The sequence below is a fragment of the Micropterus salmoides genome, unplaced genomic scaffold (genome assembly GCF_014851395.1).
Source record: "Micropterus salmoides isolate LMB-PRFRI ecotype aquatic unplaced genomic scaffold, ASM1485139v1 Ms_hic_scaffold_8, whole genome shotgun sequence".
NCBI lineage: Eukaryota > Metazoa > Chordata > Actinopteri > Centrarchiformes > Centrarchidae > Micropterus > Micropterus salmoides.
In genome coordinates, this window is record NW_024044570.1 from 18,797,619 (window position 1) to 18,820,088 (window position 22,470).

Sequence of the window (22,470 nt, forward strand, 5' to 3'; positions counted from 1 at the left end):
CCCCTTTTGTATCATCACTAAAACAGTGATGCAATGAACACAGAAGCTGAAAAACTCACAAAATTGAGCATTTTTATTTTAAATACGCTATATCAACATTGCGAATGGATACCTTGTTTGCAGGTTACAAGTTTGAGAAGCTAAACACTGGGAAACTGAATATATTGAACATTTCCCAAATCATTTTCCACAAGGTCCACGGCCCTGTCACATGTTGGGAGGTTGTCGTTCATCACTTGAGACCAGTGTACAGCATGATGGATGGCATGCTCTTGCAGACACACTGGGGCACTTAATATTTCTGTCCGAGTTTTTGGGGACAATTCTTGTTGAGATTCATCCATAAAAAAACAACTGCAATATGAATGCAGGGTTTGCATTGCGTTTGAAAAATGCTGCAGTCTTTTCTTGTGAGGCCTGGATGGGCGGAAAAAGGTGAGGTTTGTTGAAAGAGAAGCTGTACCACAGTCTGTTCTCTGTGGTAATCTTTTGAAGAGATCTACAGATGGGTGGGAGGGGAACCTGAATGCAATTTCATGAGGTCTCCGATTGGACCCCAAGAAATCCAATGTCCCAGCTCTACACAACAGCAAGGAAAGAGACTACAATGCCCGTAGCTGCAAGATTTGATCAAATTCTTTGGTCCTACCATTCAAAAGGGTATTTAGATTTTTGTTTCATTAGTGCCTTTAAACATTCCACAGAAACAATTACATTCATAGACTAGAGATCAATACAGGGTGATGCTTGTTAATGCAGAAACCTAAAAAGTATAGACACAGTGGTCCTCGGTGCAGCACACTGATTACAGTACCAGTCAGCATACAAGAGGACTGATACATTCTGTACAGTAATATACAATAACACATGGATTGCAAATCCAATGGAATTTAACTCATTTTGCAGACCTCAAATTTAATTTATCACAGTATAAAGCAAAGTGAATCATTAACCTCCTGCAACTTGATAAGCTTTGGCAAGTGAATTGAGCTGTAACCCTTCACATTAGTTTACCCCAGCAGACTGAGAGAGACTGGGATTGTCTGAATGAGTAAGTGCAGTATAACCTCACCATATGCTTTTATGCTTGTAGCTAAAAATGTGCTTTTCAAATTAGGCTCAGATGATTTTCCTGTAGTTAAGCAACTTACAACATATAGGTATTTCTATAGATTACATTTTTTAACCTAAATTCTCCTGTTTTAAACAGTCCCCTTTTCTCAAAAATAATATATTTATTCAGTAGATTTGCTGTGTTTTAGAGATGAAAAATATGTAATCAGGTAAAAAGTATACATTTCCAAATTTTGTAGCTCTCACGTGATTCCAGTGCATATGAATGTGCAGTTTGCTGGGTTTCTTCACACCCTTGAAGAACAACCCAAGCACTATGCCTTTAACAGCAAAAAGACAAAAGAACCATCCTGTTTTCATTAGTTCACACTTATATTTAATTTGGTGTCATTTTAATAATTCATGCTGTGCTGAAGCGCCCTGCGCCCTTTCCATAGGTGCTGTAATACTCCATTTGAGATAGTTTAGCAATGTCTGGTGTGTTGTTGTTGTTAGCCCGGTTTTCTCGCTCGCTGAATTCAAAGCTCTCCTCTTCGTAGTCCTCCTGGCCTTCTGTGTCTGGGGGAGGTTCTGAAGAAGGAAGCAAAGTCACAAATGTGATCCCACACTGTCCTCAATAACACACATACACAGCAGCTCCTAAAGACACATGGCCTCTTTGAGGACAGCCAGTAGATTGCCCCTCCTCCCCTGCCTCAGTATCAGTCTCTACTGATAGAGACAGGCATGTCTAATCCAGGCAATGCTATATTTACTAAACACACAGGGAGGGAGTGACAGAGAAATATCAACACACTTGGCCACTAGATTACAGTACATGCTGAGTCAAAGTGCATTAGGGACAGACTGAGTGACAGTAATGTGACATGAAGCCCACCGAACTGTCCCACTAGGACATTTGCCACACATGAACCAACATCATTGATTTCAAAGGAGGGAGTGTAATAATGCTATTCACCTTGTCCGTCTATTGAGGTGTCCATGATGCCGTGTTTGACCTTCATGTGTCGGCTGAGGTTGCCCTTCAGGTTGAACTTGCTGGTGCAGTAAGGGCACTTGAAGGGCTTGCTGCCGGCGTGGAGATGCATGTGGCCGAGGAGGTTGTACATTCTGTTGAACGACTTTCCACACACCTGAGAACAAGAGCACGTTGGTTAGTACCCGTCCCCGTTCCATCCCAGTGGGACCCAGTTTGTCTTGTAGTAAAACTCCACTTGCTTCACTCACCTTGCATTTGAAAGGCTTCACCGGCAGGTGGACAATCATGTGTGTTTTGAGGGTCTGTTTCTGGACAAAGGTCTTGAAGCAGACGTGGCACTGGAAGGGCCTCACGCTGGCATGGATCAACATGTGTCTCTTCAGGTTGGCAGACAGGGTGAACTCTCTGGCACAGACGTCACACTTGAATTCTTTCATACCCTGGGGAAACAAAGAATTGTTTGGGCCTTTTAATTAATTTGGCTAAATATATGGTTTAGAGGGAAATAAATAATGAGTCATGAGGGAGAAAACACGTGTGTGTGCATGTGTGAGCATTTACATTCTGGCTTTTGATCCAACTCATGTAGATTGCATTAGCCCCCCCAAGTGTTGAAAGATAGAGTGGAAAAAAATCTAACAATTGAAAGAATTAACTTTTTTTGTTTCAACGTGTATTTAACTTTTATTGTAATATTTAACAATAGGAATTGCCATGAAAAGAAAAGACTTTTTCCTATAGAATAAATAAAATGGAAAGAAAGACCAGAGTGATTCATCAGACACAAAGGGAAATAGCTCTGCGAACAAAACACAGCACAAAACACATGCAAGTGGGGGGTTGAGCCACACAATAAAACTCAAGGCCTTTGAAGGCTATGTTTACAAAGCAACTGGTTTTGGAAAAAAGGCTGTGATGCAAGTGTGCAAAATACCCCCCATTTTTCTTATGTGGATTCACACAGAGGAGTGAAGATAAAATACTTACTTTCTTCCCTAATTCCCTTACATGTTTATATCTTGATAATGACATTTTCCTATTTTAAATAATGTGATGTTGTGCGGTTGCATAATGCCAGCCTTCTCTGGGTTTTGTTTTGAACACATAAACCGGTAAATAAAGGCTTGGTTTCAGTACCTTAAGTGCGAGGGTGTGCGCTGCCAGTACCTTGTGAGTGAGAGCGTGTTGTCGGAGGTGGTGGATCTGGACAAACTCCATGCCGCACTCGGGGCAAACGAAGGGCCGCACGTTCTGGTGCTTCATCAAGTGGTTCTGCAGCTGGCTGCGGTAAGCAAAAGACTTGTGGCACTCTGTGCACTGGTATGTGGTCGGGCCCTGATGGCTGGTCAGGTGGCGCTTCAGGTGCGCATAGGTTGGGAACTCGAGCCCGCACTGGGTGCAGACATGGCACTGACCGTTCTCGTGTTTGTTCTCGTGCGTCCTCAGCTCGCTAGGGTAGGCAAAGCCGCGGCCACAAAAGCGACAGCTGTAGGGCTTGACGTCCGAATGCTGCAGCATGTGCCTCTTCAGGTGGCTGGTCTGTGTGAAGGCCTTCTCACAAACAGTGCACTTGTGAGGTCTGGTGCCCTGGTGGGTGAGCAGGTGAGTCTGGAGGTGGCTTGGCTGCTTGAAGAGCTTTCCACAGTGTAGACATTCATGGGGCTTAATTCCATTATGGCCCAGAATATGAGTGACAAGGTTATATTTGGATGTGTACGACTTCTCACACATGCGGCACTTCCAGCGTTTCAGACCCTCTCCCACATCGACGCAGTAAGACTCGTCGATCTGTACGTTGATGTCCAGCCGGTCGATCTGCATTCGCCTGGCAAGTCCCTCTGGGTCTGACCACAGCATGGCTTGGCTGTTCTCCTCATACTCTCCTGGCAGGGCCATGTCAGCAGACTCGTACGCTACCTCATTAGACTCATAATAGCGGTTCTCCAGAGGGCTGCCAGTCTCTCCGCTGGTCTTGAGGTTTAGTGCCTCCTCCTCTTCTTCTTCTTCCTCCACCACCAGCTCTTCTTCCTTCCCCTCTCTTTCTCTACCAGTGTTTTCTTCTTGTTCCTGTTCTGGCTGTCGGTCTTTTTGTGGCCTGGATGTATCTCTCACCAGTGAAGGACAGTTTCTGCAGGTCTGCTCCTCTTTCAAGGAGCCTTGCTGGGTGACCGGTTCCTCTGACTTGCCCGGACTACGCCTGCTGTTCATGTGAATGCAGGATGGAGGGGCATCAGACTCATGCCGCTCACCTTTAACCTGAGCCTGTGGACTTGGTACTTTGTGTGGGTGACCCTCTAATTCTCCATCACTCCTGGGCCTCTTGGTCCTCCCACGGGGCCCCGGCCGTCTTCTCTCACTGCAGTGGGGCTGGGGCTCCGGCTCACCAGTAGGCTCAGCCAGGTAGTCCCCGTTGGCCCCTATTAGCTGGTCAGCATACTCGTACTCCATTGCTTCAGGTGGAGGAGGGGGACACTCTCTGGACTCCCCTGTGTAAAAGCCATTAGGAGCAATGGTGGCCCCAAAGATTTCATTCTGGGAGATGAGGCCAAGAACAGCAGCCTGAGCCAGAGATAGAACCACCACGGGCTCCGTCTGTGTGCCCACATCCACTTGGCCCTCAGTCATCTTGGGGTAAGTCCGCACCAAGCGGCCACTCTCCTCCTCCTGGAAAAAAACACATAAAACAGTTTTTAAAAAATGAACTACAAGAAATAATATGTCTGTGTTTTTTTGTCTTGTTCCGTTGTTACAAACACTGCCTTACACAATGTTTCCTCGCATAGCTGCATTTCCCCTTTGTAGTTTCAGGGTATACGTAAGCTTCCTATTAATACAAACAACATTGTGTTTCCACAATATTGAAATTATCATATAATTTAGTTTCTATGATTCAGTGTTCCAGACTGACACCAGAAGCAATCCAGTCTTCCATTCCCAGGACTCCAGGAGATTATTAAGATAATGTTTTTCAGGGTTACTCTGTGAAATCCGCATTCGGACTACGCCTTGTTTCTTTGCTCTGAATCCACAGAACATTCGATTGAGGAGATAAGGCAGATCTGTGTTAGCACCCCGCTTCCTTCCTTGACAGGCTTTAGAATAATAAAGAACACAACAAGGGATGCAGGTCCAGCCAGGAAGTTGACTTCCGTGGACTGTCCTCAGCACTTCCTGTGGGGTCCCGGGGCAGCCTGTGCTGACCATAGTCAGCTCATCATTGGAACTGTCTGTCCCATTCATGAGGAGCAAAGCGTCTCGGCTCTACAGTCTCTGTAGCCGACTTCATAATGCCTGACACACTGGGCTTCCTTAACAAGATGATATATGCCGGCAGGCAGTCTCATATCCATAACAGACATTCGATTGAGCTTCGAGCTCATTCTGTATTCCAGACCGATGCATAATACTTGCTAACATAATTGTATGGTTCTGAAGTGTTTCAGACTCACATGCACATGTTTACCCTGCCACCTGTAAAAGTGGAACTATAGGGAAGAAATTATGGCTATGACCAAACCGGCTCTCGTGGTAAAGGAGAAGCGAGGTCACTGGTTTCAGGTTATTTCTCAGCATGGATCATACTTGTAGGAAAATGTATAGAGAAGCTCTGAACCTTTCAGATGACACACCAGTCTTCACTCTGTGCCATACACACCAGAAAGCTCTGTTTCCTTTTCTGACACAATACTGAGAGAAAAGAAAAGAGTGAATGGAGAAAAGGGAAAAAGGAAGAGGAGATAGCGCAGGAATAAAGGTGTGCATGTGTGTGTAAGTGTATGTGTGTGTGTTGTTGTGAGAGGGGAGTAGACCTGGATGCCCTGATAACCACGTCATTTATAATTACTGCTTTTAAAGTAGTCAGACAGAGACAGACTGTGTGTTTGTGAGAAAGAAAAGGAAAGAGACTGGGTGTGTATTTGAAAGTGTGTGTGTGTGTGTGTGTGCTAGTGAGAGAAAAGAGGGAGGGAGGTATGGAGAGAAGGAGAAAGAGCTGTGGGCGGGGGAGGAGTGGAGGGAGGGGAGGGAGACGGAGACAGAAATGAGATGGAGGGGCTGAAAGATAAAGAAAGAGGGGAGGAGAGGGAGGGGAGGGAAGGGGAACGAGAGATTGAGTGAGCATGTGAGAGGAGGGAAGAGAGAAAGGAAAAGGACGGGGAGGGGGTGTGCGGGGGGGGGGGCAGGATAGAGACAGAAAGACAGAGTGAGTGAGTGAGAGAGAGAAAGAGGGGAAGGAGGGAGGGAAGGAGGGGGAGCCGGAGAGAGAAGAAAAAGCACAGCAAAATGAAAGGCTGACAAAATGAAAGAGAAAAAAGACAAATGACAAGGAGAAAAAGAAGGAAGGGTAATAATTGCAGGAGTCCGTACTTTCACATTTAAAGTTGCATCTGAAAGACACCTAAGGACAAACAATTAGAGCAGTAGCAGGAAACATGCGGCAGAGATAGAAACACAACTCTTATGTTTTAAAAAGATGTTCCCACTGCGGTACTCATATGAATGTGAAAAGTAATCTCGCTTCCTCTCACACTCACATACAGACAAGAGTGTAAATTACCTCACTAACAAACTGCAAAACAAGTAACCACCACCCCTCTAACCCTTAGCAGCAACACATCTTTCTCCATCTTTAGGTTACAAACTCACCACATTGTTCCTGGAGTGATGTTTGAGGTGTTTCAGGGATCTCATCCTTCAGGAGAAATGAGTGGAGTAAAAAAATCCACCTCCTATTTATATCTGTGGGAGAGTGGGGCGGTCCCACGGCTCATCCTCCTCCTACTGTTGCTGTTATCAGAACTGACTGTGCCTGCGCCCCCCCCCCCCCCCAGCCCTTCACCCCCCCATCCCCCCCAACACACACACACACAGCATCACCCCATTTCTTTCTCTTCCTCCCACCCTCTCCTTCCCATCTCACTTCTCTTTCTCTCCTCTTTTCTCTTACAAACACAGACACACACACACACACACACACACACACACACACACACACACACACACATCGTATCTCCCTTTCTCACTACATACAATTCAGCATGACCCTTCAACACACATTTCTCTTTAAGGCACACAGAGACACAAGCTCTATCTTTTCTTGATCACACTTTATACTTGCATTTCCTTCTTCACATGAGCGTGTGCTCAAACGCACAAACAATTATGAAATCTAATCAGTAGTTTCTTTCTGGGCGCGCGAGCAGATATATGTGAATTTACGCACGCACAAACATGTTTATATATGTGTATGTCTGCAGGCACACACGGAGGCACGTACACACTTTTCACAACACGCACAAACACTCAGAGAGACTCTGGGTGGAGGTGCGTCTGTCAGTAGCAAAACAGTCAGACAGATAATGTCTGAGAAATGCTAAAATTTTAACTTTCCAGCGACCATGTAGTTTGCTTCTATTATTTCTAGATTAAAACTAATTAACTATTGAGACAGCCTGAAGTATACTGTCTGAGAAATTCAGAAGGAAAAAAATGAGTGACAAAAGAAAAGAGAAGGAGAAAGAAAGGAGAGAAAAGCAGTTAGGAGAGAGGGAGGGAGACAGACGTGGGGGAGAAAGAATAAGGAAGAAAGAAGCATAGGGAGGGGGAGTGAAGCTGAGTGGAGGAGGGGGGGGGGGGGAGAGAGACAGAAAGAAAAAGGGAAAGAGGAAAGAGAGCGGGGGTGGGGGAGGGAAGAAGAGAATGCAGCAAAAAGGAGGAAGAAGGGAAAGGAGAGACGTGGGGGGGGGTCTGAGGCATAAGAAAGGATGTGGCAAAAGAAAGAGAAAGAAAGAATAAAAGAGAGAGAAAAGAAGGAGGGGAGGGGAAGTGGTGGAGAGGGGGTGGGGATGGGAAGAGAGATAGAAGGAGGTTTTGAAAGGAAATGCAGTGAAAAGAAGAGCTGGGGGGTGGTGGGGGTGGAGGAAAGAAGGAGAGAGAAAAAGAGAGAAGAAAAAAAGGGGGATGGTGTAGTGTGAAAATAAAAAAGAAGAGTCCATCAGCAAGAGAAAAGAGAAAGGGGGGGGGGGGTGCAGAATGAAGGAGAGGAGGAGGAGGAGGAGGAGGGAGGGGGATGGGGAGGGGGGGTGAGAGCAAAGGGAATGAAGAGAGGAGATAGAGAGACGGAGAGAGTGAAGAAAAGGAAAAACAGCAAGGGAAGACATTAACTATTGAACTTCCAGATTTCTTTCAGGCTGTGTTCAGAAACAGTGCGGCAGAGTACCTGCGGGCAAAGTACAGGTTGTGTGCTTAAGTAGTCGGCGCTGAAGATCATCCTGATAATTAGACAGGTATTCTATTATACCAGAGCTTACCTTACCTTTTAACTAGTAAACACAGGGTTGATGTCTGTAGGAAAAAAAAAGTGCGTTTGAGAAATATATGTATAGGTGCAGGCAAGCGCGACAAACACTGTGTGGACACATGCCAATTGTGACTGTAAGGCTGAAGACTGTGCATAAACATTTCCTCCTAAATAACAGGAAAGGGCAAACCTTGAAAACCTTGATCAATCATCAGCGGCTGGGAGTGCTGCGAGAATGAGAAAGATAGAGAGAAAGGGGAGCGGAGGGGGGAGGAGGGAAAGATAGGGAATGAGAGTGAATGCGAGGGAGGCAGGCAGGAAGGGGGGGGGTAGAGAAAGAGAAAGAGATTGAGTGAGGGTGTGAGTGAGGGGGAGAGATAGCAGGAAGTCGAGGGAGAGAATGGGAGAGAAAATAGAAGGAGAGCAGGGGAAGAAACAAAGAGATAAGAGGCTGAAAGACAAAGAAACCACATGGAAGAAACAACAAGGGACACGTACATAAAACAACACAGAACTAGCCTATGGGGAAAATGAAAAAGACACAGACAACAAAAGTTTGGGGAAGAAATACACTGGCTCCTTTCCAGGCCTGCATCTTCATAACAGTAAAACCTGCTTGCTTGTCCATTTACTTTGGGTACATTTGCGTGTGCAGGGCTACGGAAAAACTAACAGTGTGAAAGGGCTACGGTGGATAATAAGCGTAAAATGTCATTCAGTTCTTACATTATACAGGTTCCTATGTGCATATGAGACAGAGAAAGAGAGAGAGAGAGAGAGAAAGGGAAATAAGCCATTGCCTTGCTCTCAAGTGTACTAACCCTCAACTGGGATTTCAAATGTATGTGTTTGTGCGTGGTTTGCGTGTGCACATTTGTCTGATGTCTGAGATCAGGGACGAGCAGACACATACACCACTGACACCAACACACTTTCAGTTCCCCACAGCCCCGAAAACAGCACACTTCTGACACGGGTGTCTGTATGACTTACTGTATTTATGCCAGCAACTACTTGTCCACTCCTAAACCCTGGCCTGGTTCTGTGTTGTTTATCTATAGGAGGACAACCATGCAGTGCAGTGTCTCATCCTCTCTGTGATATAGGTCAAAGTTATAACTTTTTTTTTTTTATCCAGCAAGAGGAAGAGAGTAAGTCAGAGAGATGGAGAGTGACGGAGGGAAAAAGGGAGAGAGAGAAAAAAGAGGGGGTGGGAAGGGGAGGGGGTTAGAGATTCAGATATCAGCTGTCTGTTTCACCCCTGAGAGAAAAACTCAATGAATCATAAAACTGCAGAGGACTCACTGATGACAACTCCCTGTTTTCTTTGTTTTAAAATTTTTTTTATTTCTAGTTAAAACAAGTACACACTCTGAGAAATGCAAATGACAATATGCTGGAGAAACTCAGAGGTGTATCTGCTTTAGGTTAGTCTCTCTCTATATACACTCCACTCTTCTGGCTGTACGTTAGTGAGCTCACATCGTCAGTGTTGTTTCTCCATCCAGCCCAGTGACAGGCTGCATACAGCCCGAGTTTGCTCTGACTGTGTGTGAGATGCTGTGCTAGGTGATGGCTATAATTCAACGTCCTTTCACTGTCAGGCAAACTGGAAGTGGTGTAGGTTTGTGCATAGGGTCGTTATAGCTACTGTGTTCAGGTGAGGGTTTTCTTGTGATCAGAGGGTCAGAAAGAGAAGAGAGGAACCCGTTTGCTCAGTGTTTTGAACTTTGAGTTATTGGACTGATGTTGATGTTTTAGCCGGCCATTCCTCTCAGCCCCGTGTCTAAGGCAGCAAGCCCACACACCTTCTGTTATTTCCTGTGCTGGATCAGTCTCACCTCTGCACGGCATGCTGATATAATAGTAAGTCTAAAGAATGATTAGCTGCTGTAATTAAGCTTTCACCAAAAAAAAAAAAAAAAAAGAAGCACAGCAGGCTTTTTCATAAGCATGGAACAGACAATCACACAGCTTGAATCTAAGCAATGCAGATGGAATATAGCAAAACTGTATAAAAGCAGCCACACCCTAGTAGCACGCCTCCAGCTTCTTCCATTAAGGTCAGTAAGAACAGACTGGACACACAGACAGGAGAGCACAAACTGAAAATGAAAAAAAAAACTAAACAAAGCTTCAGTCTTTATCAGTATTGGCTTCACTGCTGTGAAGGAGAGCAACTTTAAATGTGAGGCATACGTGATTAGACAAGGTAGACTCTATAGTGAATCACCTTTAACTTCAAGCTAATAAACAAACAAGAATCTGCAGCATATTCTGCATTTCTGCTTCAATATTGGTGCTTTCCATGTTTGCTTGTTTGTTGTTGTTTTTTTGTTACCTTATGTAGTGTATTTTTAAACAAATCTTAAATTCACTCAACAAATCATTCTTTCGCAAACCACAAGACAGGATGCAGAGATGGCCAGAGCAAAAAACCCTAAATAAAAGATTACTCTCCCCATTTTGTAGTGGGGGTACTAAATGGAAAGACAGAATATTAGCAATGAAATAGCTCTGCTTGGAGACAACATTGGAGAAAGGAGTGTGGGGAGAGCTTGAAAAAAAAAGGACTGAATATAAAGGAGAAAAGACAGAGTTGAGGGAGGAGAGGAGAAGAGCATTCAGCAAGGAGGATATAAAAGGAACAGAGAGGGGGGCGAGGGAGTGAGACAGAGAGCTATGGAAGGAAAGAGAGAAAGAGAAGGGAGAGAGAGCATAAGAGAGCGAAAAAAAAGAGGGGGGCATGGGAGAGCAAGAGAGAGAGGAGGAGAGAGAGATCAAGAGAAAGAGGGAGGAGGGAGGGAGGGAGGGGTAGTGAGTGAGAGAAACAGAGACAGAGGACGAAAGAGAAAGACAGAGAGGAGAGAAAAACAGAGAGGGGGAAGGGAGAAAGAGGGATAGCCACAAGAGACTCAAAAACCACAGAATAAAAACCCTCTGTCTGTCTGTAACTCTATATAGATATACAAATATGAATCCTAATATATGGGCACATTGCATTTATTCAGTGAGAAAGGAGAGTCCACAGTACAGATTTCAACATGCACCTCAAGTTCATTCAATAAGTCAGCAAACACAATGTTAGGACCATGGAGAACTCATATCTTCTTATCAGGAATGCAGTTTTTCATTGCAGTAAGGTGGGAGAGGAATTTTACCAAGGTACTTTATCCTATTTTAGTCGCTCTGAAGTCTCTTCCTGCTATGTGATTCATGGAAAAGTATGCTTATAAAATATACTGTACAGACTCACCACATTCTCTCTGTCAGTGTGGAAATCTCTGTGTGACAGACAAATGTATGTAAAGGAAACACACGATTCTGACAATCGTGCAAGTGTCCTACATAGTGAAATGGCCCCAGATTTACTCAAGGTGAGGCCCACAATGAACCACAGAAGCCTATTAACACTAGAGGTCTCTGGAGTGCCTTATATGCTGGTTTGAGGCGACCACATTCAAACTGGCTATAACAGACAGTGGGGACACAGCCACTGTCCCTCTATGGCCGTCACTCCTTTGTATTATTCCTCCACCTCCCGGTAACAAATTTCAGTCGGAATTACTTTTCTTTCGTCCAAGTTTCATTCTTTTAAATCAAACCCTTTGTCTATCTCTTCTTTTGTACCTTCCTCCTGTTTCCATGGTTACCTCTCTCTCTGCTCTGTACACTATCTATCTCTTCCTCCGTTTCCCTCTCTGTCTCTCTCACTCTGTTCTTATCTTTCTCATTTTGCTTTCATCTCTGCCTCCCTTCCTCCTGCTTTATCCCACACCCTCCTCACTCCGGCTTTTATCTCTCTTCACTTTCATCTGTCTTTCACCTTTCTCTCCCCTTCAAGCCTGCCATTCCATCATGCTGGTTTTTGGTTCTTACTTATAGAGAGAAAGTTTTATCGGTTTCCCTGTCAATTCTGCATTTTTAATCATTTCCAATTTATCCAACCCACTTTCAATGCCATTGAGTCATGCATTAAATTGTCTTGGGCAGAATGTGTGAGTGTGTGTGTGTGTGACTGTGAGATGGAAACCATAGGTGCAGGAGGCTGTAGTCTTTTACTATCATGAAGAAAGAGGAATGATTTCTGTCATGATATCTGGAGATTAACTGGCTGCCGTGGTTTTGTCTTTCAGAAGTGCAGTAACGGATGTTTTTTCCCCACATGTTATTTTCCCATTTCCATATCAACAGCTATTGTACGTCAACAAATTTTCAAACTGGCGCTTATGATTTTATTATTTTTGATTTACTAGTGGACTGCACTCGTGCTTATCTGAGTGGAGTCCCATTGAGACCGATGCCGTTGAGGAGGTAGTGCTCCTCGACATGGGGCTGCCTTCTGTAAGGTAGCCTGTCATTTCTCTTCAGTGATGAAGATGTTCCTGTGAAGCACAAATGCCTCCCTCTACGCACCTCAGTTGGGAGATAATCGTATTCACACACAGCTGTGGTTTGTTTAACGCACCACCACATCATGTGTCCCCATGTGATACTGCACACTGAACTAACACAGCTTAACCACAAACAGAGACTGGGACACAGAGGCTCTTCACAACGTGCCCCATTGATATTTAAGAGGACAATTGTCACTATAGAACATGTGTATATATCTGTTGGCCTAATACCAATTCACTGTAGGGTTGCCATCCATGGTGGTATACATAGGAGAGGGAGTGTGTCTTCAAGTCAGTGACAAACTCATTCCAAGAGACACTGCATGTGGTGTGGGAGGAAGTTTTGTTCTGCAGCTTTGACTGAAACTAACCTCCCTCCCCTCTCCCTCGCCTTCCCCTTCCCCTTAAAGTACCACAACTATTCAGAAAAGAGAATAAAGAAAACCTGAATAGAGGAAGAGAAAAAAATGGGGTCCCTAGGCGAGAAAGAAAAGAAAAACAATGAAAGAAAACAGAATGAAAAGCAGCCAAAGAAAAAAGGAAAGAGAGAAAGAAGGACAGTGAGAGGGAGGGGAGACAGAAAAAGATACAGAGCAAAAGGAGCATAAAGCAGGGAGAGAAAAGCATAGCAAAAAAAAAAAAGAAAAAAGAAAAAAACACTGAAAGCTCTGAAAGACAGAAATATTTCACTGGAAATACATTCTAAGAAGAAAATGAGTGGAGTAATATATTGGAAAGGAAAAGGTTTACTTTGAATTGGCCAAAATGGGTTTGAAAAACAATAATTACAGAAGTGATTGTGCAAATACTAAAGACTAAGATATCTTGATTTGCGTTAAATGAAAATTCACACTAAATTAGACTGTTTGAATGCCTTGTTCTCAATCATAACGAAAAAAAGATGGAGAGTGAACAATATATACAAATGCTTTTTGAAACTGTTCATATCATGCCAAACAAAGAACAAAAACAGATTTGACCTTTTAAATTGACTACATAATTTGACCTCCCTGTGTTTTACTTCACGTTACTCATCATCAGTGTGTCTGGCAGAACCCTCTTATTATCATTATTAATGCAAGGTGTGTTTGCACCACAAAGAAGGAGCACAGGTTTGTACTGTCTATGTTGCACGAGTGAAATTAAATCTTTATAATGTTCAGAAACTACATTCTAAAAAATTAAACAACTTGTGAATGAACAGGTTTTGTACAGTCATGTTAAAACTTTTCATGATTTCCATAATGGTGGCATCTGTACACATTGTGTAGTCTATACTGCATAATAATATATTCAATACATATATCATATTTTATATTTTTTTGGATCTTTATAGTATCACAATGTTTTACAGAGACAGCGATAACACTGTTCTGTAAAATGAGTTTTTCTTCATGACAAATGCATGTTGCAAGAAATGCACAACTGGTCAGAGTTGACTTCACAATTTAAAAATAAATATTGACATTTTGTGAAATGCTTTTATTTGCTTTCTTGCTGAAAATAAGATGAGAGGATTGATAGCACTCTTCTGTACAGTAAACACGAGGCTACAGCCATTTGCCAGTTAGCTTAGCTGTTTGGTGGCGATGGCGCACTGGATAAGACCCATGCTTTGTGGGAGACAAGGTTAGATTCTCGCTGCAACACATCCACCAATGTGTCCCTGAGCAAGAAACTTAACCCCTAGTTGCTCCAGAGGTGTGAGACCTTTGAAATATAAAGCTATTCTAAGTTGCTTTGGATAGCATCAGATAAATGAGTAAATGTTAAGTATGTAGCTGCACACAAACACTGGAAACAAAGCAAAGGAAACAAAAGATCCTCATGGTGACACTTAAACTCCAAGTGTATGTTCTAAGATGTTGCACTATTTATTAATTATTAGTTATGTAAAGCCATACCCTTATTAACTCATACATTTCCATTAAAAAGTCATGTTGTGTTTTCCATGAAAGACCCTTGTTAAAAACACAAATGTTCCAGAAGTTGGAGGTTATTGCGACAGCCATTTTGTACAAAGAATTATCCCTGGGCTGAAACAAAAGGATGTACATTAATCCATTTATTCTCTTACAGCAAGTATAATAGGCTATTTTAAAATGTTCAGTCTACAGAGGAAAAAAAATAATTGTAAAGCTTATGTTTATTATGCTTTTGAGAAGTTGTTAAACATCTCACTTATTCACTAATTTATTTTATTTATGTGAATGCAGCCACTTCATCTGACTGAGGTAGGAACACGCTTAGTTCTCAGTTTGGTGCTCTGCAGGAGGTTTACTCTGTCCAATGGCACCAGTGATGTTGTGATCAAGAATCTGATACTAGGTATCAGCAATACAATCTGTAATTGAAAACACTGACCTTCCAGCTCTACTCTTGCAAAGATGCATGTGACAAACAACAATAAGTGTGTTGGCCAATATGAAAGATCATGTAATGAGTGGCTACAGTTATATGCACCTTCTACACACATTGCAGGTATAATGTACATTTTAGTCCAATATCATCCTAAATGCATGAGTGGAGTGCTGAAGTTAGAGCTTATTTTCAGTTTGTTTACACAGAGACTACAGAATATGGACTTAGTCCATAATGGAATATGATATTTTACATAAAGAATAGGAGCATTTCTCTTAAAAACTGAGCTTCATGCATCATTTTAACTGACAAACTAACAATTTTTGGGGCCAAAATTGGGTATAGAAACAGTGCAGTGAGCACCGTTACTTCCACGGAAGTAATGCAAGGTGTGGCCAGTTTGTTACAGATAAGCAACTCCTTAAATGGATTCTGGAGGAAGAATCTTTTTTGAGACATCAACGTTTATTTTGATGTATGCTTCTGAAATAGCATAATGTAGATGTTGCAGATATTTGAAGGCATCTTTATGCAGCAAATATTACCTCATCCCAAAGGGTTTGAAGAGCTTCACAGGAAACTATATTAATCGCAGTTATTGTCATGCTCTTAGAAATATTTTAGATACATACCTTTTTTGACATTATTCTAGAAGAAAAATCCTTTTGAAAAATGGTAAACTGTAACATTAGGAGATAAACCTAGGAAACAACAGTCATTGATTTTACATGCGTACGTAATTACAGACAATACATAGACCAAGGTAATGGTGTGGCTAAGGTGTTTTCATGGTTCACAAGAAGCTGACATTCTCAGTAAGATGATTTGAGTAAATGTCTGGTAGGATGTGTGTTAGCCTACAGGCCAATAGGAAATATGAATATAATGGTAAAATGCTGGCAATTGATAATTGCTGTTTTTGTTATGCATTTCTTTATTTGTATTTGTACTGACTGATTTGCAGGATACCATAATGCAAGTGTGGTTATGGTGTTAGTTGTAACAGAAATGCTGTTTCAGTGTTGCCCCCTAAAAACTCTTTGTTTCCCTACCAGTACTAGCTATGCTGCTCTTCAAATACATCACATTGCATCAGATTTATTCTGGTACCTTTGTGGCACATGTGCTGAATCAAAACACACAAAGAAACCAGATGAATGGATATACATGCCAAGAATAATTTCAAAGATTGACGAGTATGCTCTATTTCTTGACCTTAAATCAAATAAGATAACCTAGTTACGGTTGTTACATGTCAATTGCATTAGACAGTGTATACAATTTAATCTGATTACAAAGACATTAAAAGAGAACATGTAAATGAAAAGAATGTTTATGGACATTGTTCAAGTTCTTCTACTATCTGGTTGTCTGATTTTGGTGGTCATGCACACATCGTAGCCTAATCATGATGCTTCATTGCTGACTAGACTGGAGCTTAACATCATCCTCTTATGCTGTACCTCATCTGTTTCCAGGGTAAAACTATGACTGGATAAGCTCTCAGGGCTAAAATTCAAACATTCATCTGAACGTGGAAAAAATTTAATATTCAAACTCTTCCTGACCTGGAACATGCATAGCAACTGAGAAGAAGTTTGTGGAAGTATCTTGGGTTCTACGCCATAGGTGGCAAAATTACCAACAAAGATGAGGCTGTTTGCAGACTGTTCAAACCAGCTGCCTTACTCTTCAACTACAACAAATCTGAGGACTCACCTGCTAGCTTGCCACCCAAGACGATTGTAAGACGATTATCTCACAACAACGGCGTAATGCTTTACGTCACCAACACGTCTTACCCACAAGCAAGCTATCCAAAGAAGAAAAAAGTATATAATGTACAATGTAAGTTCTATGCAAGAAGCTAGCTCGGTATTCTTAAGGAAGGGAAAAAAGGAAGAGACTTGTTGCTGTGAGCTAAAAGAGCTGAAAGGATGCAAAACAGATGCTGAGCCGGCCTTCTTGTTGTTGGACTAGTAATAACTTATTATCGGGTTGGCAAATAAGTCTGACATCGGGCCAAATTTTTTTCAAGCTGTTACATGGCCGGCCTGAACATTATTTCAGTCAAATTATTTCAAACCCATGCCTACCCATGTGGATGGTTAGCTCAGTGGGTAGAGTGCGGAACTCCCATTGATCGATCCCAAATTCTGGACTTTTCTCCCTTGTTTAACAAATTGATTAGCCTATAAGGACACTTTTTCACATGCTCAAAATAAAGCATGTGCTGCATGTGCATGTGCGTGTGGGTCCCAGCGTTTGATCCACATTCATAAACCTATGGACACTAATTTTCATTTCCCTGAGGAAATTCAGGGGACTCCAATCACATTTTTATTGGCAGCTTTTACAGAGGTGTGTCAAGCAAGCTACTTAAGAGGAAGTGATTATGTGAGTAACTGTTGATCTGTGAGTGACTGAGATCTATTTCAGCATCAGCTGCTATCAATTTATTTATTTTTTATTTTTCTGCTATCAAAGCAATCTGGCCATCTGGCCTCCTATTGCCGACCACTGCTTTAGATTACTGTGTTCAAATGGAACAGGACCGGAAGGAAGGTTTGGTATGGCACATGTTGGCAGCAAGGGAACTATCGCAGTGGAGCTGTGGATTCAGCCTAAATCTGCTGGAGTTTCACCACAGTGTTTCTGGTCCTTTGGTTTTCTTGTGGGATGGTCTGAAAACCACTGAGCCACATCAGAATGTATTGGTCTTCGAGAATGACTTTAAGCGCAAGAAGTGCTGGCTAGCTAGCTAGGTGTCCCCAAGAACAAAATGAAACAACTTTTTGACTGCAGGTCAGATGCACACGAGTTCAGTCCCAGAGAGTCCTTAAGATACTTTTGCCTATTATGGGCATAACTCTCAGGCCAGGTGGTTTGTTTTTTTCTGGTAGAGGTGTCAGATCTCAACAAGCTCATAATGTCTTATAACAAGAAAACGATTTTTAATTTGAGCTTGATGAAATCTTATTACACCATCAGCTCGCATACAAGGGGTGGTGTTAAGTCTGTTAGATCATGGACATAGGGTCCACCTGCCCTTAAATTTCATCATCTGTCCACAAGGGTGTGCAGATGGCCCTTTGCAGTCCAAAATGTATGTATATGCTGACTGCACGTTTGAACATGTCTGCCGATATAGACCTCCAATGTGGAATACACAGACTTTGAGACTTGGAAGGTGGCAACTTATTTTTGGGTGTCAGCAATTTCTCAAGAAGATCAGTGTACAGCCAGTACTCAAATGGCACATGAGACTGGAGTCATGACCATACTTGAGGTGACTTCATGGGAAAGCGGCCCACGTTGATGGCGCTACTGCTTAAGGGCTGAACATTGGAATATCGCTCCCACTACGATATCTGAAATGTGGACCAGGACATAAAAATGTTGCATGAGCTCTTGGGATGCCTGGTTGGCCATTGATGACCAGTTTGTTATCACTCTTCTGCAGACAGTTTAGTTCAGCCTAAGCTCATGGGGCTGTGTCTGGTAGCTCTCACAACTGGGGTCTGCAGGATACTGGGTTGATGAGGAAGCTAGCCATTTCTCCCTCTTCACCGCTCCCCTGGGTGGTTACCAGTCAAGATGGTTTGGTTACTTCTTCCATTGGGTGAAGCCTAGGCTCTTCAGGTTTGCAGGGAAATGAGGTACAGTATGCCACTTAAGACCTCTCTGAAGAGAAAGAATAAAGGTGAAGTAAAATAAATCAGCGAGCATTTGTGAGGAATGGATGTGGTGCCCTGGTGGCCTAGGGGTTAAAAGAGTACTCACTGATTTAACATTGCACTTCTATGACATTGTGAGACTCATAATGGACAGTTGTCAAAATGGTCAAAGCAGAAATAATCTTTTAAACCTGGTGCCTGCAACAGCCACAGTGCAACTCGACTGCCAACAGTGCGGTCAGAGATTTGGATGTGTTAGGCTAGTAGCAAGGTAAGGTAAATTTATTTCTGTAGCAGTTTTCAACAATGAGGCGATTCCCAGTGCTTTACATTAGACAGAATGGCAAGTTAATGACGAATGTTGCTTCAAGCAGAGGTGAGGAGTGGACTACAGAGGTCTGGTTAGCTCACTTTTTTCTAACTCAACGTCCCTAGATATTTTAATTTGTAATCTTCAGCCCCAACGATAAGACTAATCTTTTTCGCAGCTTCCTTTGCAGCCACAAAAACCTTTAGTGAACTTGTTTCACATGTCCAGTAGCACTTCCCAAGACATGTAAAAGGACTTTGACATGTAAAACCAGTGGAGTTCCATTTTATGTCTTGTGTAGTGAATCCTCTGCTCTTTCTCCTAGTATGCTTCTCAACTGTCCAACTAAATAAATAAATACTGAACATAAGCGCTAAAAAATACAGTCCACCACTTAAGCTCATTTTTTTTAAGCCAATAAACTTGTGAAGAAAGAAAATGTTTTTATGTTTGATTTCTTAAATTAGTCCTACAGCCTTCCCCAATACAGGGTACAAAAAGTACTAAAGGATTATGCATGAACCACCATTATACTCTCATTTGCCTTTCAAGCAATTTAGCATCCAACCGCATTTTACCATATATTGAGAATTTAGTTTTGACTCTACACTAAATTACTGTGTCATAGTCATTAAATCATTATCACATCAATCAAATCTTAATCACTGGCTGCTGGTTCAGAGCCTTTTTATCAAATCTATTCAGCTCTAAAAATTATTTTCTCTCATGTCCACATAGCATCCTGGACATGCTTCATAAATGATCTCCTACTATATACGATGTCAGGATACAGGTGGCTTTACAGACATTCTTTCATTTGTCCATAGGCAGTGTGGTTCAGCAGAAGATTCAACATTATATACTATGTTGTTTTATTTATTTTGTTTTGCTTGTTTTTTAATTTAAGGTTAAAGTCACCTTCTGAGAGTTATGGGCCAGTAATTGTGCTGAAGGGCAATTTTTTTATAATCAGGTTTCTGTATTAATTGGAAATAATTGTAAATTGAAACACTGAAAAACAATATAAAGATCAGTTATCTGATCAGATAACAATTTGACAAGCTGGGCTCCATTTTTCAAAAGTGACTTAACTAATCCAGGCTCACTCGATGTTTGCCAGCATAAGTGCTACCACATTTTCATCATTCTAATTTATCACTTTGAATACAGTTAGAGGATTGATTTGTTAAAACGTGTTCTTATTTGAAAAAATAAGAAGCAACATAAGCACATAGAGACAAAACCATGATCACCACTGATATGATTGGTGTTGATTATATTAATGCACACCTGATTGGCTGTCATGGCACTTTGGTTACAAACAGCACTTCTGAGCTTTCATTTCAAACTAAAGGATCATCTTGAACATATTCTTGCTATGAAACACAGCAGAACACTGCCAAGATGTCTCATTAAGCAGATTAAAGGCACCAGAGATTACATTGTATGGCAAACTTCCAGCAGTAATCAATCTCGCTTGCATAATATACCTATTGACCTAATTTTTAAATCTGACTCAAAATTAATTAACATTAATTGAATGCTTTCATCCAAGTACATATAATTATGATGCAAGTGCATATGTTGTAGTGTATATTTGACATTTCCCTTTTGAAATGTCTTCAAATCAAAAATCTGGTTTCTGGTTCCTCTGTTAACAGTCAGAATCCTTTAGTTTAATTTACCTCTGTTGTTCATAGTTTACAAAACAAAATATATAGATTTTTTTTTAGGTGTGTTTGATTTAATTTTATTGTGAAGCCTTTTTAACATGTATGGGCATTTTATTGTGAAAATATTTTTGTTCATTACAGAAACAGATCTTGATTTCTCAGTCACTTACATTTAAAATTACATTTTAAATCACAATTTGATCAACATCAACGCTCAATCACTCTTGCTCCTCTTGAGCTGCTGTAACAAGTGAATTTCCCTGGTGTAATAAAGTTTATCTTACATATGAAGAACAGGGCCCTGGTGCTGTGAGTTTGCAAGGTTTTGAAATGACAGCCCACTGTCATCACTAGTATCAGTGCACTCAGAAAGTAATGCTGTGTCAGAAGTGAGCACAGCATACAGAAAAATGGTCATATTGCTCATATTTTTTTATCATTTTTGCTAAGTAGTAAGCACAGTGTTAACAATTTATTCTACTTAAATACAGTATCCAGTGATCTTATGGTGTATTAAATGTAGCTTGCACTAGATTCAGCTTAAAATTTGTGTTTATGGTTGCCCTGTTAGAGCGTAGTAAAGATTTTTTGTTTTTTCCATATAAGCTCTTGAAAACAGAAACTGAATAACCAGCACCCACTTATCTTTGATTTACTTTTCATTGGTCATTTAGTACTGACCGTGCATTGCATGTTGTGGATGCCCTCCAGTGCTACTTTGCTTAGCCAGTGCTTCATCAGAGAGGTGCTGTACCCCAAGGATTCACACAAAGAGAGAGAAAAAGAAAACTTTCCTCCTATTGGTTGAACATGACAGGGCTGCCAACTCTCACCCACTGAGTGTGAGATACACCAAAATGGCTTAGATCCCCCACTCTTGCTCTTTGCCTTTTGTGCATGCAGAGAATTGCAAAATATAGAGAACTGCAGTATTTTATTTAAAAGAAAGATATAACAATGTTCCCAATTCATGAAAATGCAAAACTTAGTTTCTTGTCCTGTTAAGTACCACTGGCAATATACACACTGACTATCCTCTTGCCAAATGAGCAAGCACATACAGTATTTACTTATTTACTTAAGTAATTACTTACTTTGTTATTTTGGGAACATTTCTTTTTAAATAACTTCATATGTGACACTGACATTATTTTATATTTAATTGGTGATTTAAAAAAAGCACGCACATGGAAGTACTGTTAATTATTTTGAATACAAATTCATTCCTTTTTGAGTCTGTATATGAAATAGGATTGAAACACACACATCTTCAAAGCAAGGCATTATTCCTGTTTCCAGGAGGGTCATGCGCATCTTTAGCCATTTTCTTAGTATGTGTCATTCCCTGTAAATCAGCGATGAAGGGATGTGGGAGATTTGTTCTTTGAAGGGCTGGAGACATGCAACCCCTCAAAATAAAACACACAGGCTCTAAAATTATTTGTTGCATGCACTGCACTTATGTTAGGTCTCAAATAGATTTTAAGAGCTGTAAAATAATTGTATCTAGTGATCTACTAAATTATATGATTTGATTTTAAGGATAATGATGCTTATCCTGTACATCTTGTCCGTTAGAGTAGTAGAGTGGCTTGTTGGAATTCAACACACCTCACTGCTCATTCTGCTTTTTTTAATTAGTAATTCTACCTTCCCTGGTTTTGTGCTCAGGCTATGTATCAAAGGAGAATGTGAATATAT

General features: G+C 41.5%; 1 protein-coding gene across 1 annotated transcript; it reads right to left on the reverse strand.

The window, feature by feature from the left end:
- Positions 1 to 52: 52 nt before the first annotated feature.
- On the reverse strand, positions 53 to 6,782 carry znf710a (zinc finger protein 710a). The gene is made up of 5 exons (XM_038705626.1): positions 6,698 to 6,782; positions 3,221 to 4,717; positions 2,302 to 2,493; positions 2,033 to 2,207; positions 53 to 1,644 (listed from the first exon to the last, which is right to left on the reverse strand). Exons 1-5 carry the CDS (start codon positions 6,740 to 6,742, stop codon positions 1,475 to 1,477), a joined length of 2,079 nt encoding a protein of 692 aa, XP_038561554.1. The 5' UTR covers positions 6,743 to 6,782; the 3' UTR covers positions 53 to 1,474.
- Between the last annotated feature and the right edge of the window lie 15,688 nt (positions 6,783 to 22,470).

Coding starts and splice junctions, on each gene's coding strand:
- znf710a (XM_038705626.1), bottom strand. CDS start 6,742: ATGAGATCCCTGAAACACCTCAAACATCACTCCAGGAACAATGTG. Junction 2,208..2,301: donor TGAAGCCTTTCAAATGCAAG/GTGAGTGAAGCA, acceptor TCTTGTTCTCAG/GTGTGTGGAAAGTCGTTCAA. Junction 1,645..2,032: donor CACCTCAATAGACGGACAAG/GTGAATAGCATT, acceptor TTCCTTCTTCAG/AACCTCCCCCAGACACAGAA.